Source organism: Octopus bimaculoides, chromosome 16, assembly GCF_046866305.1.
Source record: "Octopus bimaculoides isolate indiv1 chromosome 16, ASM4686630v1, whole genome shotgun sequence".
Lineage (NCBI taxonomy): Eukaryota > Metazoa > Mollusca > Cephalopoda > Octopoda > Octopodidae > Octopus > Octopus bimaculoides.
The window spans coordinates 26625666-26636955 of NC_142943.1; the positions used below are offsets into that span (position 1 = coordinate 26625666).

General features: G+C 43.5%; 1 protein-coding gene across 8 annotated transcripts in view; it reads left to right on the forward strand.

Annotated features, from left to right (window-relative positions):
• LOC106871768 (uncharacterized) overlaps positions 1–11290 on the forward strand; it is a 1221261-nt gene that overhangs the window by 171194 nt on the left and 1038777 nt on the right. For all 8 annotated transcript variants that reach the window (XR_016244689.1, XR_016244690.1, XM_089364843.1 and 5 more), the window contains exon 9: positions 3577–3625. Coding sequence is in view for 6 of the 8 variants with exons in the window: in XM_089364843.1 (XP_089220969.1) it covers positions 3577–3625 (49 nt within the window). In the remaining 2 variants the exon portion in view is untranslated. The remainder of the gene's footprint in view (positions 1–3576; positions 3626–11290) is intronic.

Genomic DNA, 11290 nt, shown 5'->3' on the forward strand with positions numbered 1-11290 from the left:
AAGGATAAGTTTTTAAGCATATTCTGTGGGTTATAGTGCTCTGTCTTCTCACAGTAAGAATTGTTTTCCAGCATGGAGAGAATTAAATTGATATTGTACTCTATGTCCATCACTACTACCGCACTTCCTTTAATAGCTTCTTTAATGGTCAGGTTTGTATCGTTTTTGAACTCAATTAAGTTTTTTTCTTTCATTTGTATTGAAGTTGGGGTAATTCGTTGTTTTTGTAGGGCATTAAATGGAAAATTGGTAATGTGTTCATAAAAGTCATCAAGTGCTTTATTTCTGTCTTTCGTTGTAATTATGAAGTGCTTGTATGAAACGCAATTTTCAGCAAAAGTCCATAGTTTTATCGTTGATTTCATTCGGGTTCGATCTGCGACGTGTTGGTGTAAACTTCAAACCTCTTGCTAAAATATTAGTCTATGTACTACTTAGGATTTTCTTTGATAGGTTGATTATTTTCAGTTGTTCATGTAAGTTTTCTTTCACTTTACATCTTTTTTTCTCTGAGTTAGGTCTAAAAAATGGTTGTAGTAGGAAGTCTGTATTGTATTTTATTTGGTGTGGAGAAATTGTCTGTAAAGTGCGTCTGTGGTAGTATGTTTGTTGTGTGTGGGGGGGGGATGTGTAGTGGACTAGATTATGGTTATTCTGAGGGGTGTTACATTGTCTATGGTTGATGTGGTTTGGGTTAAATCTGTTATTAATTTCGTAATGTGGGTAGAGGAAAATGTTATGTTGTCTAGTTAAGTTGCGTCTAGTTGAATGTTTAAAGTATCCATACTGAAAATTAAGTCGTGCGTCATCGTCTGTCGGATGATGGGGCAGATTGGTAGGGAATTGTTTTTGTAAGTTTTGGTCAGATTGGAGGGTTCAATGGATCATTTGATTTGGGTAAAGGGGACCTTGAAAATTGCGGCTAGATTTTCTATTTCAAGTCGATTTCCTATTAGTCGTGTGACAATAGTTTGCCAGCAAAAGTTGGGAAGGGTTGGTGAAGTTGTATCCCCAAGATTATCTGCAGTTTGAGTTAGGAAAATGTGAGGTCATTTCTGTGTGAGTTTTCGCTTTCGTTTTCTTCAGGAAGGGGTTATCCGACATGTTTTCTGTGTTGAACTGTGATTCATAGTTTTAGTAAAAATTACCTTGCTTTTGCCAGCGTTGTACGGAATTGGTTTCTTCAACTTCACATATTGTTTTCCATATTTCGGAAACACTATCCAAGAGTTGTCCATCAGAAGGTCTACTTAACTCGGTATATATTTCCACATCTATGTTTTTCAATTTTTGTTCATTCTTTAAAGCTCTGGGTATGAAGAGTTCGATTTCTGTCTTAATTTGTTCGAACGGCAATTTCTCCTTTAGTTGCTTTTTGTTGGTCCTGCTACTTAAGTACTGGTTTAATTTGAAATTTACGTAGTAGGATTAGTGAAGTAGAATTTAACCAGCATTCATATATTTCCACCTTGTAGTTGTTTTAATCCTATTCCAGAATGAGAGTATTTGAGCTTTAAGTCTCTCGTTCCAGAAATGGATAATGCGGTTTTTAATTGATTGCGTTAATGGAGGGAGGAGTGGTTCTATCATGTGTATCGTTTACATGAGGATTTTCATTTTATACATGAATTAAAAGGCGACGATTGTAGAATGCTACATAATTCAGTCAAATGTCGATTGACTTGTTCCATAAATTTTCCTTTCTCTTCTTTTTCCTTTGCCACTGTAAATCGGTTAATTTAATCAATTTTGCTAATTAGGAGTCTCAAATTTGAGTTGATCTCTTTTAGGACCTTTAGTATATCTTCGTTGAAGATTTTAACCGAGTGTTTTGATTACCTGGGCATTTTCAATCTCACATGTTGTAAAATTTAATAGAAACAGGTTTCAAAGAAAAAAGACTACAGGTGGTATAAATAGGGGAAAAGTGAAAAGAAACAAAGAAAATGCACACTAGATATAAAAGTGATGGTTCTATTTATAAGAACAAAGATATACACATACAATTAAATGATTTAAGATGGAATTAAGAAGTATAAAAACCCTTATCATGAGTCAATATAGAAAGTCATACCGGTTTCGTCATCGCTGTGCACTGACTTTGAATCAAAACCGATTTCCAAACGCTGTTGGGTCTAATAGTACCTGAGCGATAGATCTGTATGTAAGGGAGGTAAGCAGTTTTGAAAGTGATGCAGCTAGATTAATATGATTGATAGGGTATGAATGGTATATGAGATGTATGAGGATTAGTGGGATTATTGGTATTAGTAAGGTTAGTGTTGTCCTGTATTAAGTTCTGTGCTCATGTTAATTTATGGTTGATATTTATTACTGAAAGTTGCCTCTTTATTTAGTCTTTGCTGCACTGAAGTGTTCTGGTAACATTGATAAAAAGGAAAAATTAGGAAGTTTGGTTTATGATTCCTAACACATCTATCTATGTGCTCACTGACCTGTTAGTGTCTATATTGTGGGAAGCGGATTTGTTGTTTTGAAGTGTTGTTCTTCGTCTGCGGGACTTTCATGCTTGACTTATGCTGTGGTTTCTGCAAACTAAGCAGGTGACAACGTAGATTAGGTTCTCAGAGGCACAGTTGAAATTTAACTTTATCTGAAATATTTCATCTTGTTTGAAGTGAAATTCTGTACCCTCCAAGAAGTGGGGCCATGTACCACGGTTAGGCCGCCCGCATTTTCCACATTTTGTTCCGTATCATTGTGATATTCTTATGTTTGTAAACTTATGTTTCCTCTGATAATTACAGATTTTTTCTAATGAAGTAAAATTCTCATTTTCTGTTAAAAAAATGCATAAAAAACAGCTGTAATGAGCTGACATTTATCCATCGTCTGTTATTATTCATTTGATTATAATCCACTGAGGAAAATTACGACTCGTCAGACACCATAGCGTATACCAACTACGTACAATTCAACATAACACGTATTTTTGACCAGCTCCTAGGTCCTAAATATTCATAAGGTTAGGTTTCTCTGTGTGCGCAACCAGAATAGCCTATTTGATACTTATCAACCATAGACTGGAACCGCAGTTTATCCAGCCCTACGTGGTACATATCTACCTGGTATATATGTATGTATGCATGTATGCATGTATGTATGTATGTATGTATGTATGTATGTATGAGAATAGAATTATTTTTAAGGTATAATTCCTATTGTTCTTATTGTTTATCACTTGCTTCTGTTACGTTTAGTTTTTCCACCTTTTCTGCCTTTTTTTTCACTTTTCGGCATACTTCTACTTACCTTTCTTTGAAAAATTGCCTCTTTTTAAATTCTCTCTTAATTTCTCGGCTTCCTTTTGTCTTTGTTTATCTCTCAGCTTTCATCTCTAACTGAATCATTCTTTCTGTGAATAACTTTTCACTTGCCATTTTATTTCTTAAACTTGAGTTTCTTTTCCATTGTCTTGATTTCTTTCCTTGCAATAACACAACTTTTCTATTCGACGTTCACAGCTAAAGGATAAAGACTTAAATATTTATCTTTATACACATCTTGACAATTAATTTTATTAACCTGAAATTTTACCATTTATTGATTTTGCAGACCAGAAGGTCAAGAAATGGCTCAGGCATCTGGTCAGAAACCCAAACAAGTAAGCTTTTTTTTAAATCTTAAAATATTCTTGAATAGTTCTGAATTGTGATGAATGATTTATTGAGAATTTCATGAATGGATTTGCTTAAAATGAATGCTGTATATTCTGGGTATGAATAATTTCATATATTTTCTCACATTGATATGACTAGTTGCTATCTTTTATACCGGTAGACCAAGCTATTATTCTTCAGACTGGTAGAGCCATAGCTATCTGCTATTTTTGCAGTAGGTAGAACTCTATTTTATCTCTATTTGGTAGATCCAGCTAACATGCACTTTCTCTCTCTCTACCCCACCCCTACCTCTACCCCACCCTCAGCCTAACCCACACTCCACCCATGCCTTCCCCACCTCCCAACACCCTCACATCACATCACACCAATACCCTAGCATCACACCACGCACACACGTCATACTAATACATCCTTTTGTTATTTACACCACCTGTCCTCGTCTGTTGTTGTTTTTTCGTACATTCTCCCACATATAATGCACGCTCACGTGGTCGCACCAGCTAATCCTGTCTCCTCTCTTCACACACGAACTTCTGGATTCTACCTTCTTTCTTTCTGGATCTACTCTTTCTGGACTGTTTGATTCTGAACTTTACACCCTCCGGCTGCACCTCTCCTACCCACGGATTACACTGGACCCATCTTCTGATTGGAAATCGCCTCAATATACCACAACATCCAAAAAACTTTTGAACTTTTGAACTTTTCCACTTTTGTAAACCTTTATTACCTTTATCATCTTTATTTTTTCCTTCACTTTCCTTCACCTACCGTCTCTTCGTACTCTGGATGTTCCTAATCTGTTTTCTCTAATCTGCACCTATTACTTTGTATTCTTCTCCCTCCATTTCTTTTCTCCTCTCGTTTCTTCTCTCCCTGTCACCCCATTTTCTCCCTATTGTCCCATCTTCCTTTTTGCTTTGTTTTTTTCTCCCACCTCGCTACATATTTTCTTCTCACAACCCCTTTTTTCGTTTTTTCTCCTCATGCCTTTATTTTTTTCCCCCACACCTGTTAAAAAAAATTTTTTTTCCACGTCCAATTTTCTCATCACGCTTGTTTTTTTCCACCACACCTTTTGTAATTCTCCTTCCCACGTCTAATTTTCTTTTCTCTCTCGTTCTATCATGCCCGACTACAAATCTTTCCAACTTACTCTCCACAGCCGCCTAAAACTATACCTCCGCACACTTCCCTCTCAATACTTTCAACCTACTATACGACTCTCCTTACTCATATTCAAGAAGACTCGTTTCTCTAGTCATATTACGTTTCTCAGTCGCTGCTTACATCACCGCCCCATCCCTAAGGGTTTCCGCCTCCATTTCCACCCCACTCTCCACTCTTCTACCACCATTCTACCCATACTCCGCACCACATCCTACCGCCTTATGCGGGCCACCATTCGCTTCAATCTCTCTAAAATCCACACTATCGACCGCCTTCTTCCTCCAGCCTTTTCCATATTTTTCTCCTCTCTGTCACCCTCCCATGCTCACAATACATTGCGCTTTATCATTCAACTTAATCATCTCTTTCATGCATTTCTTACCGACACTAAGCTCCGCAAACTTCACTCACTCCTCTATTCCTCTACACCCCATGCCACTACCCCAACCCCTCCACCACCCTTCTCCCTCCCTGGTGTGCTTTCCCACCCACACCCAACCACCCTGTCTCTCCTACACACACTCCACCCCCTCCCTCCCAGCCGTCCACCATCCCGACCGCCCCTCCTAACCCTACTTCTATTCCACCCACCACTTCTCCACTTCAGTCTGTCGTTACCATTCCCCCAGATCTCCCTCTCTCTGAGGCGGAGCGCTCCATCCTCAATGGGGGTCTGCGCTTCATCCCACTCACTCCATCCTGCAAGGAATTTCAAACCCGTGCCGATGTCCACAGCTTTGTGCGCCGCGTTAGGTTGGGTGCACTTTTCCATAACACACCACCCGCACCCAACGAGGACTGCTTCACTGACCTGGGCCGACGACCATCCCAGTGGACGCCTGCTCCTGGCCAGTTCCAAGCAGTTGATCTTTTTGCGGGCGCCTGCCAACGCGCTGTGGACCGGTTTAACTTTTCCAGGCGTCCCTCTCGACTCAACATCTCCCCAGCCGAACTCTTGGCCCTTCGATCCCTCCGACGCCGCACGGACATCATCATAAAACCGGCTAATAAGGGTGGAGCCGTGGTGGTATGGCGCGCGGACCTCTACAAGGCCGATGCTCTCCGCCAACTTCGAGATACCTCATTCTACCGCCCTCTGCCCTCCGACCCCACGCCCAGCTACCAATAGACTGTGTCCTCCACTATCCATGACCTCATCCTCTCCTCCCGTCTCCCTGCCACCGCCTCCAACCCTATTGTTCGCACCCCACGCACCCCCACCATTTACTTCCTCCCAAAGATCCATAAACCGAACAACCCTGGCCGCCCCATCGTCTCCGCCTGCAACTGCCCCACCGAGCTTATCTCAAAATACCTAGACCGTGTCCTCGCCCCCCTAGTGGCTTCTCTCCCTTCCCACATTCATGACACTAACCACGCGCTTCGTCTATTCAACTCTTTCTCTTCCCCCCCCCCCCGGCCCTTCTAAGCTTCTCTTCACTCTAGACATTCAGAGCCTCTATACGGTGATCCCCCACGACGAGGGGCTGCGTGCCCTGAAGTTTTTCCTGGACCAACTCCCCAACCCACAACCCGACACCTCCACCCTCATTCGTCTGGCTGAACTTGTCCTATCTCTCAACTGCTTCTCGTTCGCGGGAGATATCTACCAGCAGTCTCGGGAGTGGCCATAGAGACGAGAATGGGCCCCAACTACGCGAACCTCTTCGTTGGTTATGTTGAGGCCCAAATATTCTCCAGTTTCACTGGTCCTACTCCCGAACTATACGGTCGGTATATCGACGACTGTATCGGTGCCACCTCACTCTCCCGCGAACATCTTGACTCGTTTCTCTCTTTCGTTCAATCTTTCCATCCTGCCCTCCACTTCTACTGTACTATCTCTGACACCTCTGTCCCCTTTCTCGACATTTCGGTCAGCATCCTCCACTCCGCCCTTAGCACCTCCATCCACTACAAACACACAGACTCACACTCCTATCTCAACTTCTCCTCCTCCCACCCTAGACACACAAAACTTTCCATCCCCTATTCCCAATTCCTCCGTCTATGCAGACTTTGTAGCGACAGCCATGACTTTGAGACTCAGTCTCAACTCATGGCTCGCCTTTTAGCCTGCGTGGATATCCACCCACCACCATCCACACCGCCCTTGCCAGAGCATGTTCTGTGGACCGTGCATCTGCTCTCTCCCCCCGAACCCGCCCTGCTGTTTCCCGCCTCCATTTTCCCCTCACCTACCATCCCACCACCCTACCCCTCCAACGCTCCATTCTCCGAGCTTTTCGGCGCCTCCAGTCCGACGCCTCCACCTCCCGCATCTTCCCTAATCGATCCCTCCCCTCCTTCAAACGAGCCCACAACCTACGGGACCTCTTGGTCCACAGCTTCTTCCCCAACCCAACCTCCCAACCTGGCTCGTTCCCTTGCTCCCGCCCACGCTGCCGCACTTGCCCTTACCTCTCCAACACCACCCTCCTCACCAGCACCCATCACCGACCCTTTCGCATCACCGACTCCTTCACCTGCACTTCTACCAACATCATCTATTGTATCTCCTGCTCTCTCTGCCATTCTCTGTACATCGGACAAACGGGGCGCCGCCTGGCCGACCGATTCGCAGAACACCTCCGAGACATCAACGTTGGCAATGACACCCCGGTGTCACACCACTTCCGTTCTGCCGGCCACTCCTTGCAGCAACACCTGTCCGTGTTTGGATTGTCCATGCACAGGAGCCGTCCGGACTCCCGTTTGCGCCGTGAACATGGATTAATCTTCTCTCTTCGCTCCTTTGCTCCATATGGGCTCAACTCCCCTCCCCTCTTCATCTAACCCCTCCTCCTGCCTCTCCCCCCACCCTCCCTCCTACCACCCCTACTCTTTCTCTCGTCTCTCTTACTCTCTCTCACTCTCTTCTCTCGTACTCCCCCCTCTCTCACTCTTATTCTCCACACTCTTACTCTCTCACCCTTACTCTCTCACTCACACTCTCTTCTCTCTTTCCCTCTCTCTCACTCTCTCTCACTCTTACTCTCTACACTCTTACTTTCTTACTCTCTCACCCTTACTCTCTCACTCTCTTCTCTCTTTCCCTCTCTCTCACTCTCTTCTCTCTCACTCTCTTTCTCTTCCTCTCTTCCCCCCTACCCACCTTCCCCCTCTCTCACATCCACCTTCCCTCTCTTATACCCACACTCTCTCCTCTCTTCCTCTCTTTCTCTCCCCTCCCATACCCACCCTTCCCATCTCTTACATCCACCTTCCCCTTCCCCCTTCATCGTCAACACCCCCTCATAAGCTCATCCCACCACACCCCAACACACTCCTACTCTACCTTCCCACTCCTCCCCATCCAATTCCTTACACCCACCACCCACCCCTACCCACATCCCCCACCCCTACCTCTACCCCACCCTCAGCCTAACCCACACTCCACCCATGCTTTCCCCACCTCCCAACACCCTCACATCACATCACGCCAATACCCTCGCATCACACCACGCACACACTACAACTGACCAACTCCTTCCTCCCCTCCCCATTTTCACACCACATACGTCAAGATCACCAGCATTCTATCTCCCACACGCATCCCCTCGTTCTTCGATCACCGTTTGTTATCTCCCCCTTTTCTTAGCTCTCCTGAAAAAAGAATTTCTAACTTCCGGTCAGCCATTATTAGCCATTATTATGATTGACCGTTGACTGAACATTATTCAATTTTTTTTCTCCGTGTTTTTCTCCTTGTCTCCGTATTCTTTCTGTTGAAGAGCGTAGCTCGAAACGTCAAAGACTTTCCGTATTCCCGACCGTCATACTAATACATCCTTTTGTTATTTACACCACCTGTCCTCGTCTGTGGTTGTTTTTTCGTACATTCTCCCATATATATATATATATATATATATATATATACTGTATGCTTCTATTTTTTTATATAGTAGTTTTCATCTTAATATCACTAGGTACTGTTTTTAATATTAGAAAACCAGCTTCTATATATTATATTATTAGAGATGGGAAGAATCAACTTTAAATAGGTCATACCAGTAGAGCCTGTTCCTAATTTCCCCATATATATATATATATATATATATATATGTATGTGTGTGTGTGTGTGTGTGTGTGTGTGTGTGTATGTGTGTGTGTGTGTGTGTGTGTAACACATGACATAATTATAAACAAGGCAAATTTTAGATATTTCTCCACTGACTGAAAAAAAAATGATCAACCTTAATTGATTTTCAAACCTTGTTGCATTCTCATCAGAGGCGTTCACACAATTCTGACATTCTCCAGAAAAACAAGTAGCCAAACTGTTTATATACTCAACAAATGTTGCAGTTACTCTACGAAGGAATTCCTAATTTGCATACCGAAAATGTTTGACACTATAAATACCAGCGGCATGTCAATGGGTATGTATGTATGTATGCATGTATGTATGTATGTATGTATGTGTGTGTATATATATTCATACATAATACACAATCACATATGCCTGTGTATATATGTGTGTGTGTGTGTGTGTGTCTTTGTGCGTGTGTGTGTCTTTGTGCGTGTGTGTGTAACACCAATCACAGGACTTTCAGCTTCATGGAAGAGACTGGATGTTGATCTCAGAATCTTGGACAATATGGAGGAGATTACATGGGATCAAGATGATTGGCGATATGCACAACTAGATCCTCCACTCAGTTTCCCTCCTTTTCAAGACACTCACCACCACCCATCACCTCCCTAGCATCAGTTCTTCTTTCATACCACTGTTTTTCTACCCAGAATCACTTGTCTATTTATCTACCCTTCATCCTTTACTACTCCTCTCTCCACCCATACTTTCAATCCTCGCCCCTTCCCCAACCCTACTGTGCCTCCAGTTTATCTCCCCTCACCCACGACCATACCACTCACTTTTCCTGTACACTGTCCTTCCTCTTTCTCTCCCCCATCCACTCCTCCAACTTACCCAACAGCATGTCATCTCTCTCTCTCTCCCCTCTCTCTCCCTTCTCCTTTTTACAGTATCACCATTTCTTTTCTGTGGTTCTGCATTAAAACATATCCCCTACTCCCCACTAATTCCTACCCACCTCCTACCGTCAATGCTCACCCTGTCTTCTACTATAGTCTCGGGCCGACCAAATCCTTGTGAATGGATTTGGTAGACGGAAACTGAAAGAAGCCTATCGTATATATGTATATGTATATATATATGTGTGTGTGTGTGTGTTTGTGTCTCCCCAACATCGCTTGATAACCGATGGTGGTGTGTTTACCTCCCCGTAACTTAGCGGTTCGGCAAAAGAAACCGATAGAATAAGTACCTGACTTACAAAAAGAATAAATCCTTGGGTCTATTTGCTCGCCTAAAGGTGATGTTCCAGCATGGCCACAGTCAAATGACTAAAACAAGTAAAACAGTAAAACATATATATATATATGTGTAAATATATATATATATATATATATATATATATATATATATATATATATATATATATATATATATATATATATACCTTTTGTTTGTCCACTAACACGTATGTATGTATGTATGTATATATATATATATGTATATATATATATGTGTATATATATATATATATATATATATATATACATACATACATACGTGTGAGTGGACAAACAAAAGGTATATATACATACATACATATATATAACTTTTCCAGGCGTCCATCTCGACTCAACATCTCCCCAGCCGAACTCTCGGCCCTTCGATCCCTCCGACGCCGCACGGACATCATCATAAAACCGGCTGATAAGGGTGGAGCCGTGGTAGTATGGCGCGCGGACCTCTACGAGGCCGAAGCTCTCCGTCAACTTCGAGATACCTCATTCTACCGCCCTCTGCCCTCCGACCCCACGCCCAGCTACCAACAGACTGTGTCCTCCACTATCCATGACCTCATCCTCTCCTCCCATCTCCCCGCCACCGCCTCCAACCTTATTGTTCGTACCCCACGCACCCCCACCATTTACTTCCTCCCCAAGATCCATAAACCGAACAACCCTGGCCGCCCCATCGTCTCCGCCTGCAACTGCCCCACCGAGCTTATCTCAAAATACCTAGACCGGGTCCTCGCCCCCCTAGTGGCTTCTCTCCCTTCCCACATTCATGACACTAACCACGCGCTTCGTCTATTCAACTCTTTCTCTTTCCCTCCCGGCCCTTCTAAGCTTCTCTTCACTCTAGACATCCAGAGCCCCTCTACACAGTGATCCCCCACGACGAGGGGCTGTGTGCCCTGAAGTTTTTTCTAGACCAACGCCCCAACCCACAACCCGACACCTCCACACTCATTCGTCTGGCCGAACTTGTCCTATCTCTCAACTGCTTCTCGTTCGCGGGAGATATCTACCAGCAGTCTCGGGAGTGGCCATGGGGACGAGAATGGGCCCCAACTACGCGAACCTCTTCGTTGGTTATGTTGAGGCCCAAATATTCTCCAGTTTCACTGGTCCCACTCCCGAACTATACGGTCGGTATA